Source organism: Leguminivora glycinivorella, chromosome 23 (genome assembly GCF_023078275.1).
Source record: "Leguminivora glycinivorella isolate SPB_JAAS2020 chromosome 23, LegGlyc_1.1, whole genome shotgun sequence".
Taxonomy (NCBI): domain Eukaryota; kingdom Metazoa; phylum Arthropoda; class Insecta; order Lepidoptera; family Tortricidae; genus Leguminivora; species Leguminivora glycinivorella.
Window position 1 is genome coordinate 6,404,374 of NC_062993.1, and position 19,070 is coordinate 6,423,443.

General features: G+C 36.3%; 1 protein-coding gene across 1 annotated transcript in view; it reads left to right on the top strand.

The window, feature by feature from the left end:
• The first annotated feature begins 1,457 nt into the window (after positions 1–1,457).
• Positions 1,458–19,070, top strand: part of LOC125238458 (homeobox protein slou) — a 33,388-nt gene continuing 15,775 nt past the window's right edge. The window contains exon 1 of the mRNA XM_048145814.1: positions 1,458–1,871. Coding sequence (XP_048001771.1) covers positions 1,592–1,871 — 280 coding nt within the window. The 5' untranslated portion in view covers positions 1,458–1,591. The remainder of the gene's footprint in view (positions 1,872–19,070) is intronic.

A 19,070-nucleotide genomic window follows, 5' to 3' on the forward strand; every position in this document is an offset into this window, starting at 1 on the left:
TACCTATAGCTGGTCAATTAAGTTAATCACTAGAAAAAGCTAAGAAATTCAAATGCCACAATTGACAGACTTTCTCTTACGCCGTGTCTTGCGTGGGCGACGGTCGCGCGACCGTCGCGTGACCGTCGCCGTCGCGTCTCATCGCATCGTCTACTTCCATATCGATAAGGTTTGATTTCGTATGCGTCGCATCGCCGTCGCGCGACCATCGCGCGACCGTCGCCCACGCAAGCCACGGCGTTAGATGGGCGAATCAACTTTTTGACCGACATTTTTAGTGTCTCTGGCGTTACTCAAAATGTCTCTGGAGTTACCAAGAAATCGAACTTCTAATGAACAAAGTTTCAGTCTATTGGATTTAACAGTTAGGGTTATGTTTTAATATACAGGGTAAAGTGAAAAATACCAATAAAATTCATTATTTAAGGGTGAAATTTCACAACTATGTTAAGAATGTGCGGACAGATTTGAGTCGGTCAAAAAGTTGATTCGCCCAGATATCAATAATAGGGGAGGTTCGGTTATGTCGTACCAGTCTTAAACGTTATGAAAATGAATGTAGAATACTTAAAATAATTGAAACACACAATAAAAGAGTTCTGTTCTCAAAGGTCGTATTAAAGAAATGATCATTAAAATAAAAAGGTAACATGGAAAACCCTCCGCCGCGAATTGAAACACCGGTCCAAAATGTGACCAGTGCAAATCTTGCCTGCAGAGTTTGCTTGACTAAATATACCTATGATAAAACTTTGGCACGGAAATCATCAGTCAGTCAGTGCAGGCGAAAGAGTACCTCTACCTAACTACATTTTCAATATAAGTGATTGAAAAATAATTAACAATATTAACAAAGTATTAATACTACTTTCGCAAAATATTTGTAATATATATGCTACATACAATATAACTAAGCGATAGCTATAAAATCGTTAACCTAATTATTTTTGTAAAATTGAAAGATATTCCACTCTCAGTTTTTCAAGGAACTCTCACATCCTTATCCTCAGAAATCCCATGACATTATGACCTTTATCAGACAAATAGTTTCAGAACCTAACGTCTAAAAGCAAGCCTAATAGCCAGTATTGTTTCAGCATTTACGACGCGTGTTGTCAAACAGTTTAACGGTGTCGGCCATTACAAACAGCGCGGCCGCGGACTCAACCACCGCCTCTAATATTCATAAGTCAATTTCCTGGCCCATTAATAAGTAACGAACTCTCGCAAATGGCCTTATCGCTCGCGCCCGATTACTTGCCGCCGCTCTCTTACATAATTCAGCGTATTAAACGAAATTGTTTAAACCTTATTGCTCGATTACGTCTCCCCACCCCCGGCACGCCTCGGGGCCCGCCGCCAATCGCAGAGCAGCCCCCTCCTAGCTCACACGAGTCCCCGCCTCGCGAGACTCCCGTTTCAGTTGGTACCGAACGCTCCCGATAGACGGACTGGATTACAGTGTCCACACGCCTTACAAAAACTTTAGAAGTGACATGTGACTGTGCTTTACTAACTTTTTTTTTTCAAACTGTCGGAGCACGAGAAACATTTTCAGCCAGATGTGCAGAGTTTACACATAGGCCTTGCTATGACGATGCTTGCGATGGCGCGAGGGTCTGAAGAGAGGCGTGAAGATGAAGTGGAGGCCGAGGCGGGGGCTGAAGTAGACGTAGTGGGCGTTGAGGAGGCTGCGCCCGTGGACCTGACGAGGCGGTTAGGCCTCACGAGACCGCCGGAGAGGCCGGCGATAGCGTTTTCTGTGGAGAACATTCTAGACCCTAATAAGTTTACTGGAAGGTCGGAGGTGCCGTTGAGATATGATGAGCAGTACTGGAGGCCGCATTATGATAGAGATGACAGTGATTCGGGTGAGTGTTTCTTATTAAAATCCTGTTTGTTGATGAGTCTGCTTTTTGGGAGGTTTTATTTAAAAAAACAGTTTTTAACAATTATGAATACGACTTTGTGCCGGTGGCGATTGAGACGGCGGGGCCTTGGGGCTCGGAGGCTCGCTCCTTTTTCAAAGAGTTAGGGCGTCGGTTGCGGGAGAGGGGCTGCGATCCTCGTTCTGGGTCGTATCTGGTCCAACAGGTCTCCATTGCCGTCCAGCGGGGTAATGCAGCGGGAATAATGGGGACTTTTGAGCCAGGTACGGTCCAGGGAGGAATATTTTAGTTATAATAATGTTTATGACCTACTTGATTTGTATTGATGACCCTTTTGACATAAATTACATAATATAGCATACTTTGACGAAGCCTGCGCTGTGGATGCATTTTGTAAAGTGATGTGTAACATGTTTTTTATTTTTTACTAAAAAATAAAAAATTCTATTATGAATATAATAAGGTCGTAAAGCATCAAGTTAACAATTTATCTAAACAACAAAAATAATATAGGTCGAAGTCATTATAGATAGATACATATCTACAACATATCCAACACAAAAATACCTAAATTAAGTGAATAATAAAAATAACTTTAACCTGGGAAAAATAGTAAAACATAAGTACCTAAATAAAGGTGAAGTGGATTCCAATAAGGGTTGATTTTACAAGCGGCGAGGGTGGATGTTTCCGGTAGGGCGCCGAGTTGAAGTTAGTCAGATTCTTATTGGATCATATTTATTGTGCGGTGAAAAGTTTCTGGTATTATGGATACCGGTAAATGTAAATACAGGTAGGGGAGAATAGGCACATTTCGTACGTATTTTTTTACAACACCTATTGTGTTAAAATAATTTGGTTTCTTATTTGTAGGTATATTTAGAGTTTTATTTTGGTTTGTTTTACTAAGGCTCACTTGCACCAACCACTTAACTCAAGGTTAGTGGGCTGTCATCTGTCAAATTCCATATAAAATGGTGGGTTAACCCTCCATTTTGGTTGGTGCAAGTGGCCCTAAAAAAACTAACGAATGAATAAAAATATTGAACAACATTACTTTTAAATTTGAAATAAATATTGTCGGTTTGATAATTACTAATTATAATTATGTTATGTTGTTTATTCTTCTTCTCACGAGGTTAAGTTAACTTTAAGTCTGAATTACAATATAACATACCTAATTCGTATTAATAGGTATACCTACTCAATAGTATATTATATAACGGTAACGTTATGAAGGCTATAAAAGTTGAGTACCGCGGTTAGGCCACGAAGGCTTGCCGAGTGGCCTAAGTAAGGTACGAGACTTTTATAGCCTTCATAATGTTACGATTGTATACTATACTTTTTCTACGACAGCCACATACATACCTATTCGAGAATAATAAAATGGGTTAGTTACTTACTTCATGTAATGAATGGGAATATTTGTGTGGATCGTCGTAGCATTGAGTATTCTGTCCACAATGTTGATGGCGAGAACTTGTTGCACAATTCTTCAAAATATGCCAACAACGCCGTTTTAGAAAAAGTTGAAACATTTTTTTGCAATTTCCATGTCAAAACAATCATAACATTTTTGGTACGCTTTATCTGACTTTTCATGTAACAAATTGTCAGTCACTTTGAGCGCCCATAGCCTTGATTTCTTCGGAAGTGAATTTTTCACCAGAATCACTCATAATTACTTATGTTTTTGCACAATAACGTCGAATTAAAACAAACTACACACCACCGAAATAGTTCAAACAGTTTCGTGATAATGATAAGTTTACAAATGTCAAACATACCATAGACAAGAGAAATAGAAAATAAGCCGGTTTTCAATTACGAAAAATGTGGTTGCGTTCAAGAATATTTAAATGTCGAATGTAAAATTATTGGATAAACTTATGATTTTTACCTTTGTTTTGCAATATCTAATATGTAAAACGCATTTAAGTTTATTTTTTCATCTTGATTTAAATTATGAACCTAAATATTATATTATTTATTAAAAGTTACTTATTACTGTAAATGAAAACATACCTGATAAATGGAAGAAAAGAAAATAAGGGCCATTAAGAATTTCGGCTATTGCAGGAATACTAATTTCATGTTTATTCAAATATTGGAAAATATTGACTACCTACTTATTTAAATTTTATTAGCCTTAATAGCAAACAATGCTTTATTTTATTGATTTTTAAAAGATATACATGCTGTTTTGTGAAAACTACAGGGAGTTTGAAATGTATGAAATATTGGGAAGTTGCTACCCTTTCCGGCCACTAAAAATTGTGGTGTCTACGGATTTGTAAAATTAATACTGAAACGTACCAAAGAATAACTCTTTTTCACATTAAAGTAAAAATATAGGCCTTACGATTTCTACTTTTTCTTAATTCAAGTTATAAAGGTAACCCCAGAAGCGCAGCAAAATATAAATTTCAAAAGCCAAATTTTTCGCGAGTACATTTCGTCGCTACTTTTAAATAGTTATTTGTTTTACAAGGGGGCAAAGTAGTTGTTTGACCGCACGTGCCAATATTGATACCTGAGCAAGCGAAAGATTCCAATATTGAACTGCGAGCGTAGCGAGTGGTTCAAAAAGTGGAATCTTGAGCGTTGCGAGGGTATCAAGGCACGAAAGTTAAACAAACTTTGCCACCGAGTGAAACACAAAATTTTTCACCTCACCAACACGAACAAAATACTGACTATAAAACATCAAAATAAATCAAATCCGTCAATTTATTCAATATTTATGATTCAAAATCATCATTAATAGGTAAAATCTAGCAGCCAGATTAAGACATCGAGTTAAAATTTGTATGAAATTACTTTGCCCCCTTGTGGATAAAATGCAATTTTGCTATCTGTTTTCGAATAGCAAAGAAAGCCTTTACCAGTTGGTGTGGTGAAAAAAAACTTGTATCTTCGTCTGTCAATGAAACGAAAATTGTAGTAGGTATGTATGGAATGCATATAGACTTACTGCGTTTTAACTTTGAGGAACAGCGTAAGATACGAGATTTTTTAAAAGTAGTGACGATTTTTTTTACGTCAGAAATGTAGTCAGTAACCTAACCTATCTGATATTAGTGCCTCGTTTACTAAATATATAGTAAACGAGGCACTAATAGACAATATAGCCATTCTGTTTTCACGTTACGCTTTTCATATAGCGTTGAAAACACTTAATTATTGACCCTTATTTTCTTTTAAGTAGTCTAGATTGTAATATGATTTGATTACATTGACGCTTTGACTGCTGCCGCAAAAAGCGTTACCTAGTTAAAACAACAAAAAATAAACCCGAAAATAGTTTACAGTGTAAAAACACGCTTGTACTCTCACGTTCATAGTTGAAACATCAACTTTGACATGACACAACTTTCAACATGCGTTTGAAAAACTTGAAATTGATATACTTTATCGCTTATTGATATACGGTTAGGTCTCAAAATCATTTGGTGTGTTTATTTGAGCAGTGTATTATATTTTTTTGTTATTAAATATTTTAAACGACCTCACGTACTCAATCTATTTAACAAAGAGGGAGTAATAACTAATAGGTATTGTTGGTTTCAACTACCGGTCATTCTAACGGCTCAATTTAAATACTTTAAATTTGTACAAATACGGTATGGTAATAGCTGTCTAGTTAACAATATTGATCATGTCATGAATGTAGTTTTTGAGCACGGGATATTTCTTGATATTGATACGGTTATAAATAATTTTCACCTTCGTTGCGCTGACAAAACCACGGATAGATTATTTAAAAGTACCTATTAAGAAAACAATCACTAGGCAAGAAAAAATGTATACAAAATAGGTAGTTGTTTAGTTTTTATTTGCAAATAATAATAAGGTACTTACATGTTTACAAATTATTTTAATAGTGATCGGAACTTTAAGACGATCTATTATTTAGATATCAATTATGTAATTATCCTTCACTAACTCCGTTCACTAGTATGACTTAAAACCGCTACGGTGCCTTATATAATAAATGCCACCGTCGGTACTCGGTACAAAATAGGTTTCATAATCTTAGTCCTACACTAAAACCAGTTGGTAGGTATTTATTACGACACAAAAATCAGTTTTAGATCTTTTAGAATTATTGATTAATATTTTTAAACTTTCATCCAAAATTCCACAAATGAAAAATAATACATTTTTCTTGTAGCTTCCTTAATTATTTCGAAGTTTTTATAATCGGACTGCAAGTATCTCCCTTAAATGTAATACTTGATTAGGCAGCTAACTAACTACGGTGATATAACCTAATTAATAATTATTTACGGCCCGGAATTTACTGTAATCTTGCTTGTTTTGGTTCTGTCACGCCTGTCAAACTGATCCGCCGGAACTGGGAGAACCGATTACAATAAATCTTTTTTTTTGACAGGCATACCGATTTTAAGGAATTTTAATTGCTTTGATTTCGCTGTCGGAATTGAACTTACGAAATTGTTAGGTTGATCTTCGGTTGTTTTAACATTGATGCGACGCAATCGGAAACAATTAGATATTTGTAGTATTCATGTATTTTAGGGATGACTGAGATGTTCCTCTATTTTATAACTTTATATTCTTAGATGGATAAGATATAAAAATACGGGGGAACATTTCAAGTATATTCTGTAGTAAGCAGGTTATTACCTATATGCCTATATGCCTAACACATTTTCGTGTCTTTCCCTTTATGGTACAATGGTATTTTGGACCTGTAGGATACGAGAGCGTAGCCGAATTCAAATTTAGAGACCCTTTTGACACTGTAATGAATCAAGTTGGTTATTATTATTTGTAAAATTATTTAAAGAAAAGCGGTTTCGCCTGTATTTCTATTATTATGTTTAATAAATGTCATTGAAATGTCATTATGTACCTTTCAGTTTTTACTGTGTCCTTCTTCTCTTCCTAATTATGACATAAATTTTAACCAAAGGGAAGGTCCGGTTTTTTGACAATCCGGAAACTGTAACGCTGTCATCGCGACAGATGTACAAAGTGGCGTCTCTTGTTTGGAATACCTGATGATTTGATGATTTAATTGTACAATATAATGTTAAGAAAAAACATATTATTGTGTTTACAAAGATTTAAAGTGTTCAGCTATATGTGTGTATCAAGGTAAACAAATCAAATCAAGAGTGAACACTGAACAGGCATCTTCTGATGGGCGAGCTCACTCCATCGTGGGCCACGTCTTTGCCTTTGGCTAGTCTGTGGCCAAGAGTAAGCTCATTTATAATAATAAAAAAAAAGTATCAAAAATTATTTGTATAGTCAAATTCACCTATTGTCAGATTATTTTATCTGCGTAGCGTGGGAAAACTCTGCCCGCATCCGTTAGATTAGATTTTAAAACACTGCGAATTTATTTCAATTATTCGCATTGATCGGATACAAAAACTAATAATATATTGTACACCCGATGTGACAAATTTTATTTAGTAATATTAGGATTGAAGGCACTGGAGTATGCAGCATCTTGAATCACCGTACCATTAAGTACAAGCGCTTTTATCAACTTCCTAAATACTTACCCCCTTATTCATAAACGTACACTAAAGTTATCAAGCCGATAAAGTTCGTTTGTCCCTTTCCGACGTATTGCACCGATAGCATGGTCGCGAGATAAACGATAAAACAGCAGGCCGTCCCTATCGCACTTAATACAAATAGTACGAAAGGGATGGCCTGCTGTTATATCATTTATCGCGCGACCATGGCTAGTAGATATCTATCTCTATCGCGCTTGCGTATTGGCGCGACAGAGCCAGCGGCGTATCGCTTTCGTTTGGCGTCGGAGAAATGCCATTCGGCTACAGGGCCTGTACTGAAAAACGTCGTACGATACACGTGCAAAAAGGAAATTCGTAACTCGTGTCGATTTAAAACACTCCCTTCGGTCGTGTTTTAATTTATCGCCACTCGTTTCGAACTTCCTTTTTTACGCACTTGTATCGTAATGTACTATATCGGCCATCGGCTTGATAACTTTAGTGAACGTTTATCTTATACTTTTAAACGAGCAATTCTTGTATATTTATTTATTTATTTATATATATATTTATTTACACTGACGATCTCGGAAACCGCTCTAACGATTTCGCAGAAATTTGTTATGTGGGGGTTTTTGGGGGTGAAAAATCGGTCTAACTTATCCTTAGGTCCCGGAAAACGCGAATTTTCGAGTTTTCATGCGTTTTTCTTCGCGCGCCATCTCGTGTGCAGTAGTTGTACTGTTAAGACAGAATTCTTTCGGTCGATGTAAGTACTATTTATTGCAAACACTAGATGGCGACACAGATCAAGGCTAAAACGAATAGAAAATACACTATTTGAGTTTTTGTGGCGAAATGCGCGCCATCTCGTGTGGAGTAGTTGTGTTGTTAAGGCTGAGAATTCTTTCGCTCGATGTAGGTACTATTCATTTTTGAACTAGATGGCGACACATGTCAAGGATACGAAACAGAACCGAGCGAAGCTCGGTTGCCCAGATATTGAATTTATAAACTCCGTAAAAGTCCAAATTTCACTTCCTTTTTCAACTCAAATTTGGATATATTTCAGTAATATGTTTTATTATTTATTTGCGAAATTTAAAATGTTATAACGACTGTCCGGTCAATCTCATTCCGGACCGGAAACAGTAACACTGTCAACGGAACAGATGTACAAAGGTGTCCGTCCCCGGTGATTTGTGCTCATAATTTTAAACGTTGTATTTGATCTTTTAAATATATTAATGTTGAAATAATTTGTGGGCATTACTGTGTTATAATATGACTTTATGTGTTTTTCATTCTGGCTGTCTCTTGTTACTACCGTTCTATTACTGCTATTATTAATTTCTTTAAAAGTACGTACACTAAACTTGATATTTAATATCTATTCCTACATTTTTCGGCCCGTACGAATACTTCGGACACCAGAAACTATACCTATAAATGTCTTAGTTTTAATTTTGTTCCGAAAATATATTTTAATTACTTATTCTTTTTTAAGCATAGGCTCTTGTTTTTATTTTTAATTTTAAAATAAAATTTGCACAAAAAACTAACAACGGGTAGAAATGAATTATGCTATTTTTACCCGATTTCAATTTTATTTTAAGCGGTAGTATTATTTACTTGCGCCATGGTACGATTTTGCCGACTCTCCCTAATACTGCAATTACATAGTACCTACTTACATAGTTTTGTGTCAGTACTTAAATTATTTCGTCCCAAAACAGTATTAAACTGATTTAATGACTACGTACGCATGAAGTCATCGGAGATGTTTCGAAGCTGCGATCGAAATGGACATAATTTTAAAATTGGTCGTGACAACCCATCGTCAAATCGTTACACGGGAACACGATCTGCCGGATCTAACGATCGGCCTAGGTACCTATAAGTAACCGGCGCCGAAAATGACGCATCGTTATTTTTTCTCATTTTTAATATAAATACGCAGTTTTGCTTTGTTTATGAATATTATATACACACATATAAATTATATACACATAATTTGAGCTTATTAACACTTACAAAAGCATGAAATTTTGAAAGTATTAGGAAAGATTAATCTTAGGCGCCGGAAACTTTTGCGCTGTTTTCAAAGTGACCCGCTATTGAACTGATCCCAGTGCATCTTACAGTATTTTTACAACCTCCATATATCCCGTAAAGCAGTTATTGCGAAGCAAGCTTTAGATCCAATTTGATAACACCGATCCAAAGCCCTTGATCTGCCCAATGGCTATGACCATCAGTATCTAGCCAACGTCACAACCGACGCTTTGTAAGCGTTTCGTAGCTGGGCATTTTCGCGAGAATATATAACAAAAATTTTTTTTTCACGTATAATGTATGTTTTTCGTACTCAGAATCACGAGCTCTTTCGATCGAGGACAAAAAAGGGACAAAAAATGGTCCCAACATTTTCTATTATTTTGCACACGTTCCACTTTGTAACCGCTGCAACTGTACTATGTGTTTGAAAAATGGTAACGAAGTAGAAAAAATAAAATTGGGACGAAATTACCGAGTAGGACCGAAAGGACTTGTGATTCCGAACAGGAAAAACATGACCTATTTCAGAAAAAAAGTTTCTATCTCTTCTCGCGAAAATTACCAGCTCTCCCTACAGTCCGTAGTGGCGCGACAGAGACAGAATGCGTTTTAATCGCCACGTAGCAATCGTAGCGTTAACGATTGTCAGGTTGGCTAGGCTGGCCTTAGTGTAGCATCTCTGTCGTTTGATGACTAAACGAAGGATGCAGCGTAAAGGGTAGCCATGTGTATCTTATGTGAATTATATTGACTTCGCTTGAGTTGTATGTACTGACTACTGATATACAGAGTGTAACAAAAATGGTGGTGATCCGTTTAAGGGCGTACTCAGTATCGTATTCTTATTAGGAAAAAGTAGAAGAAAATTTTTTTTTCGCTAAAAAAATTTTCACTTTTGTATGAGCCGGGCCGCGCGAATCGGTCGAATCTCCATACAAAGATAAAACTACTTTTTCCTGATGAGAATACGAATAATACGATACTGAATACGCCCTTAAACGGATCACCACCATTTTTGTTACACCCTGTATATCTATTTACTAGACATACCTACGAGTATGAGCTGCAAATGGGCCATATATTGCCAATTTAGTACTTTGTTTCATCAATGGAATCGGTGACAAGTACCTACCTAATGTAATACAGACGGCATAATTATTATTTACTACTATTTTTTACAAAGACTTTTATCAAATCCTTAATAAATATCGAGCATGTACGTAATATAAGAATATAATCCTAGATAGACTCTTGCATAGTTGTGTATAGGTACGTACATCTACTATAAATACAGTTCAATTTACAAATATAAACACAAACTTAGCTATAAATGCCTATACAGGGTGGGGCCTGTAACAAAAGCAAAAAATTAAACTGTAGGCTATACTCCTTAAACTGACCAACATTTGTTCAGTGACTTTTAAAAATTATGAAGTCTTTAAATTTTAAATTTTTCATACAAAATAAATATTAGCTTCAATGTACGCCATTATTGTTGTCATTGACGTTGTCTGTCACACTTTAGACTTAACAGAATTCGCAATACATTACCTCTTAGAAAAAACTTTCAAGGGTGATAAAAATCAAAATACAAGTTATTTTTAAAAGTCGCTGAACAAATGTTGATCAATATTAGGAGAATAGCCTACAGTTTAATTTTTTGCTTTTGTTACAGGCCCCACTCTGTATAATATATTTTTCATCACATTTGATGTTTAAAGGTATCATTACGTCTACGTGTACTGAAGCATAATGTACTATTTTATTCCCAAGGGAATAATGGATTTAGTTTTAAAAATGAATACGATCCGTACAATACTTCAGGCAAAGGATGTTTCAATCTGCCAAGGATTTTTATTGCACAACCAAAATTTATCTATTAAGCTATAAAAGACATTATAAGGTATGAAAAATGCATTTTATTTATGTTTTACAATTATCTCAGTGTGTTTTGCATTTATTTCGTAAACTTAACTGAGATAAATTGTTATAATTTATAATCTGACAACATGCTCTCTACTCGCGCTTGACCGCCTGCGTACGCGAGGCACCCACCGTTGCCTAGCAACGGAGAGTACAACAGATGCTTTTTTGAACATTACATTTAATTTATACGCAGTATTTTCGAGTTTGTTTTCGTTCAAAAAGTGTTTGTTATCAAAAACAATGGATTTAATATGAATAATCTGATGTAAATCAAGATACACTACTGGTCGCAACGCCGCCGGCTGAGGGTTTTGCCTTATAACTGTTTCCTCTGTATTTTTCTCTCAAATGTGATGAAAAACATTGTGTGTAACTCGGGGAGTATGAATATTACTAACTCGAGCCGGAGCGATTTAACTTACTCTCGTTAGTAATATTCAACTTCCTCCCCTTGTTGCACAATGTACTATTAGTATTTTATTACCACCGAAAGGAGCCCCTTTTATAACTTTCTGACTTACATACATACTTCAAACAAACTCTATAATAAAACCCCCACTAAATATTTACATAGCGAACACAATTTTGGCTCCATCGACCTCGCATAGTATGCAGTGGATCACCCCTGCACTAGTGACGTACTGAAGAAGGTTCGGAGAGTATTATCAGAAATATGTGAGATTTTAATACGACTTGTTCACGGGAAAGCGTCCCACTTTGTCAATTTCTATAAAGCCGCTTTATCAATTTATTTATATAAAGATACAAGTAAATCTCGCCTTAAGTGGCGTACTAGAAGAGAGGCCTATGCTCAGCAGTGGGCGATAAAGGGCTGATATGATGATGATGATGATGAATGGTAACCGACAAAGTGGGACGTTTTACTAAACACACTCACATATGTACTTATATCCATAGGAATATTACAAATTGGAAAGTGTGTGTGTCTGTTTGTTTGTCCGTCTTTCACAGCAAAACGGTGCAACAAAATGAACGTGACTTTTTAAGTGGAGATAGTTGAAGCGATTGAGAGTGACATAGGCTACTTTTTGTGTCATCTCATTCTAACCCTGTTCTAACTTATTACTTTACTACTACTTATTACCCTAAATCTTTATTAGGTACTTACCTACCTAATAAAGATTTTTTCACCACACCAACTGTTAAAGGCTTACTTTGCTATTCGAAAACAGATAGCAAAATTGTATTTTATCCGCAAGAGTGCAAAGTAATTTCATACCAATTTTAACTTAAGCTGGCTGGTAGAATTTACCTATAAATGATGATTTGATGTTTTATAGTTAGTATTTTGTCCGTGTTGGTGTTGTGAACAATTTTGTGTTTCACTCGGTGGCAAAGTTTGTTTAACCTTCGTGACTTGAAACCCTCGCAACGCTCAAGTTTCCACTTTTTAAACCACTCGCTACGCTCGCGGTTCAATATTGGAATCTTTTGTTTGCTCGGGTATCAATATTGGCACGTGCGGTTAAAAAACAACAACTTTGCTCCCTTGTAAAACAAATAACTATTTAATTTTACTTTTAAATAATCTCAAGAAAAATCAACTCATGTTTGTGATCCATTTAGGTGCCTATTACTTAGTCACTGAAGAAAACTTGTCATGATATGAAACTTTTAAAGATTTTCCAAATGTTTTCCCTGACCAAGCTACCAGCAGCGGCTGGTCCATACAAGCCGATTCCCACAGGCTTGCCTAAAATTGATTACTTGTAAAGTACCTAATGTAAACGTTGTTTTTTTTTTTGCTTTGGTATTGCCTAGCAGAAATTTTACCAGCCGCCACTGCAAGCTACTATCCATCCCCATCACTACTCGTATAATATGCAACAGAAAATCACCCCTGCACCTTAAAACCTCACCATCCCGCAAACACTGAAAATAAGAACGAAACTGCTTGCCCGACGATTGGTCGCCAGAGCGAGACAACAAACTTTTAACCTAACGATAGACAGAGAGGGACAACCGACCCTTTGCGCACCAATCCGTGAAATTAGACTCGTCTAAACGAATCTAACGATTATTTTATTATCCTTTTTGCGCTAAGATTTGTTCCTTGCTCAGTCAAATAAAAAGGAAAGGTGAGTAAGCGAGGGTCAAGCGTTTCGGGAGCGGCCTATTTGCCGGGTGTTTAGGCACGAGAGCAATGGCCTTTGGCTTCTCTAACGCGCCGGGTGGTAAAATTTCTGCATATAAATAAATAAATAAATAAATATTGGGGACATCTTACACTGATCAACTTAGCCCCAAACTAAGCAAAGCTTGTACTATGGGTGCTAAGCGACGATATACATACTTAAATAGATAAATACATACTTATATACATAGAAAACATCCATGACTCAGGAACAAATATCTGTGTTCATCACACAAATAAATGTCCTTACCGGGATTCGAACCCAGGACCGCGGCTTAGCAGGCAGGGTCACTACCACCTGAGCCAGACGCGGTCGTCAACATGGTCGTATACATGGGTATATGGCTTTTCTCGATTTTTACGTTCATCCCAATCCTTGCGTTATCCCGGCATTTGCCACGGCTCATGGGAACCTGGGGTTGACTCCAAGATGGGGCAAAGGCACTAGTTTTATGAAAGCGCCTGTCATCTGACCTTCCAACCCGAAGGGTAACCAGACCTTAATGGGATTAGCCTCGTTTTTTACATTATTAACTCATTAGGGTTCCGTACCAAAAAGGTACAACAGGAACCCTTATGGTGCGACTCTGTCCGTCTGTCTGTCCGTCTGTCACATTCCTAAATATCTCGAGGACTACTAATGCTATCAACTTGAAATTTGGAATAGTTGTGAACATTGTAAACCTCTACAAATAGAAAGTATAATTTTTTTAAATATATTAATTTTAATTGTAGAAAATGGCCAAAATGAAAGGGGGGCAAACTGTAAATTTCAAGTTACTAGGTCAAGTGGGGTATCGTTGGAAAGAGCTCAAATTGAACGTAAATAAGCTATTTTTTATAATTTTTTTGTTGTGAAAAAAAAAAAGAATTTTGAAGGAAAATGTAAAAAAAAAATACCGTTCCCCCCTTATCTCCGAAGTTTACCAACGAAAAATTATGAAAATTTTAGTAAACATTGGTTTTATGCTATATATTACAGGAAAAATATAATCGTGTTTGTATTTTGAATACTTTTTTTTTAATTCACAAAAAACTTTTCAGATTTTTACTTTCAATTTACCCACCCTTGCGGATGTATATCGTACTTCAAATTAATACGAGATGTTACGTAAACCATCTTCTGTCCAATAAAGTAAAAACTGTTTAAATCGGTTAACATTATAAAGAATTATCCCTGAAAAACCAGGTCGCGCAAATTAGTTCGCAAATTGACCGGGAGATGGCGCTATACACTATAATACTCATTAATGCCTATACTTTTGTCTTCTAGTCAAGTCATTAGAGTTATATGAAAATATGAGATTATTTTTACTAGGTAGTTTGAAAGAAAGTTTGTACGGAACCCTCGGTGGGCGAGTCCGACTCGCACTTGGCCGGTTTTTTTTTTTTCAAATGAAAACTAGTGCAATTTTCAATTTTAATCATGGTTCGTCTTTAGTTAACACACATTATAATATCGAACCAATAAAGTGTGATGTCTGCATTACTAATGACAGACAGACTTAATGAAATTCAAAATTCGTTTGGAATTGCACTCTTGCTAATGAGCTTAGAAAAGCTATTTTTGCTTAACCTAATATGGCACCTCGATTTTAACTAAACTGATGTATGATACATAAATTAATTTAATTAATTAACCCTTAATAAGACAACGGAAATATTTATTCTACCATTGTGGACTCCATCTTAACTTGAATAAGGTTAAAATTTCCTTAATTTTTAACACCTGTCTATCCGATTAAGGGCTGTTGTAAGGCTTAGGTTAGGCTGTTCATCATTAAATCGGTAAATTAATCAGGTAGCATAATTATTATTTTCTACTTAAGTAAATAATATCTCTAATAGACGTAAAGAACGTAGGTATTTCTTGCCTATCCTATGCCAACTATATTCTACAACTGCTCAGTCTTATCACATATAAGTGCGAGAATCGCCTCGCGTTTAGGATCGCCAATTTGCCGGGTGTTTAAGCAAGGGAGTAATGGCCGTTGACTCCTCGAAGGCGGGAAATTTTCTGCACATATGACTCTGAAATTCTTAATGCTGAAATGTTCGAACTAGACTCCCAACTACATACCTACTAGAGGCATTTGCTTTATTAGAAGAGAAAGGTCTCCTAGGAACTTGTACACTCCTTTTTGCTGTGTACTTAACACAGCAAAAGGGAATGTACAAGTTTCTAATGGGGTGGCAATGCGCATGTGACACTGTTTGCGTTGCATGCGTTCATAGGTTACGGTGACCGCTTTCCATCAGGCGGACCGTATGCTTGTTTGCCACCGACGTAGTATAAAAAAAAAAAAGGTAAGGCATTTTTTATTGTATGTTCGTACATCAATAAGTACTCTACATATTCTGCCATGCATCCACTACAAGCTGTACTGTCTCCTCTAATAAGACTGCAAATTTTCTGCTTATATGACTTTAAAATCTCAATGCCGAAATTATACGAATTCAACAAACTATTTACTAGCTGCATCGTCCTTATTAGAAGTTATATGTATCACAGGCATTTTTTAGGGTTTTATTATTTATCTTACAAGTATAATTTCTGCCACGCGTCTAAGTCTAGATATTTCGCCACAAATTTCGCACACATATTTTTTTAAGTTCCTTCAGACTCTTCAGAGCTCTACTAGGGTAACATATTTCATTAAAGAACGTTACATTTCGTTTTCAAATTAATTAGTTTAGATGACAGATTCGGGCAACAACTAAATTAATTGTTTGTTATGTTGTGTTTCCAAAACGTTCCGCTTGACGCGCTGTTCCATATTCCATACATACTATTTAGTAACGAGATCAAAAGCTTACGGTCCATCCGTTTACGTTACTTTCTGGGCATTTTCGCGAGAACAATCACCAAAAAAATTTTTTCTAAGGTAGGTAAATTTTATGTTTTTCCTACTCAGAATCACGAGCCCTTTGGATCTATAGGACAAAAAACAAGAGACAAAAAAATGGTTTAAAATTTAATACTATTTTGCATACTTTCCACTTTGTAACCACTGCACAAAGTATTTGAAAAATGGTAACAAAGTGGAAAAATCAAATTTGGGACGCGTTTTTTACCTAGTAGGATCGAAAGGGCTCGTGATTCTGAGTAGGAAAAACATTAAATTTACTCTAAGTATTTTGAAAAAAAAAAAAAAAGGTTTTGAATCTTTTTTCGCGAAAATGTCCTTCTCGCATATGACGTAGGTACTCACACTATAAGTAACTAGTCCCTCCAGTTGCGTTGTCCTAAACATCTCAACACCGCTTTACCTTTAAAATCACCCGAAAAATCGTAACCCGACCACAAATTAGCATTCGTTCCGCGGAGCATTTTCACCTAATTTCCCCTGTAATTAAAAAGTCACCGGAAGTAAGCCGTTCGTTAACAACTTCCGGGGTAATAAATACTTTGACGTTTGCTCCGGGGTGTCACGAAGTTTGGAAGGGGTGAAATTATCTTTGTTTGTTTTTGGGAATATTTTAGATGGGGGAAGATTTAAGATTTTGATATTGAGAAAGGAAATAGCTGAAAGAGGCGAAGAGAGACTTCTTAAATAGCAAAAATATACAAATAGTTATAATACACACATATTATATAACATATAGGTTTAATAATATGAATCTTGCCACCATTTATGCAACTTATCAAATAATGCATTAAAATATATGGCGGCGGCAGCGGCTGACAATGTACTGAAACTGTTCGTCAATCTTGACAATTCGATATGTTTGAGGCAACCGTATGAATCTTGCCACCATTTAAAGCATCATGGACTCCAAACTAAAGTTTCAGTATGGTATAGAGATACCCTTCCTAAACTATTTTATACACTTATAGGTATCTATGATTTTCATTGGATTAAATAGAGTATCTTCCTAGCATCCCTCCTACCTTTAGTATTCATAAACATCAATCAAAACTACAAAACACCGTGGCGTCATTAAATTGCACACCAAGGACATCGTGTCATCCACGATGACGTCCGAAATTCTCAAATCTAACCTAAGGCATGCGCCTTTATGGATGACACGTTATACTCCTCAGAATCAGGGCCAACCGTATCCCTCCCTTGTAATCGAGATCCTTTATTAATTACAAACTCGAACCACAACCCCCCACCCCCACCCTTAAACAATCTTCACCCCACACCAAAACTTAAGGCATAAAATTCCACCAGCCTAAGTGACAATCGTCGACGATACGCGACCGAAACGCATTTGTCGCTACAGCAGAAAGACAATCATTGACGCTAAACGCCGATGCAAATGGAGTCTGGCTCTGTCGCACCAATACGGAAGAGCAACAGAGACAGCTAGCTACGCTAACAATATTATAGGAACCCTTTGTGCATTTGGCTTCGTACCCAGAAAAGACAAGGAGAGCGACGATACGCTTACGAAGCGAAGCGTCGTTGGCTACCCTCTAACCACTTGTCTTTTGGGCGTAAGCGTTCTGAACAACGCTTCAACGCAACTAAACTTACTTGCAACCATGTATCTTTGATTTAAGGTTACATTTTGGAAGAAGGTTGCGATCAATTTGTTAAATGAAGAAAATGTAAGTGTAATTTGGGTCCCATGTTAGCAGTTAGTTTGAGTATGAACGCTTTTGAGTTAATTTGTACGTCCAATAAATCGCAGACGATTTGTGAGACTTGTGTTTTGGAACGGGTCTACGTCGAGTTTTAGTCTCCTTTTTACTTACCTTTGATGAGATAAGATTACATATTAGGTATGTTTGTGTATTATGTTGTTTTACGACCGGTTTGACCTAGTCGGTAATGACCCTGTAAGTACCCACATCACAAGCCTTCTTGAGCTTACCGTGGAGCTCAGTCAATCTGTGTAAGGATGTCCTATAATATTTATTTATATATGTGGTGAATATGAGCATCGTTCAACATTGAATAGAATAGAATAGAATATTTTTATTCGTAAGCACTTAACAACGACGATAACAATATAATATACACAAAAATTAACGACACAAACAAGTAACCATACACACAAAGGCTAACAGACAAAAGTGCCACGAAATGGTCTCATCTCAGCATGTTGCTGGCGACTTCCAGCGCTGGTCTTCCGATGAGGCCATTCGGTGAAAACAATCACGACAGGTAACAATTTATGAATACAACACTAATAAAAATAAAAAATAGCAAAAAAAGAAAGTATGCAAAAGACAACAAAGATTTATAACAGACATTACATTATTACACAATATTATCGGGTCGGACTCGTCATAGCTGTACATTAAAATATGACTACATCTAGCGCCATCCGGCCATTACGGGAACTAAAATGACATAACAAAAAGCACGAGTACAAGGACAAACAAAAATTGGCAATGCAAACTTAAATTATTAATTAATATCAATAAAAGGCTGAGAATATTTCAGAATGAAGTGCGCCATGGCAATACAGACGGAACATAAACTATGTGGTAAGTAAAAACAGAGACTACAGGCAACTTGTATCATGTAAGCAGGTTTCCTGGTTGAATTGGTGGCTAAGCATGTATTGTTTGAGCTTTATTCTGAA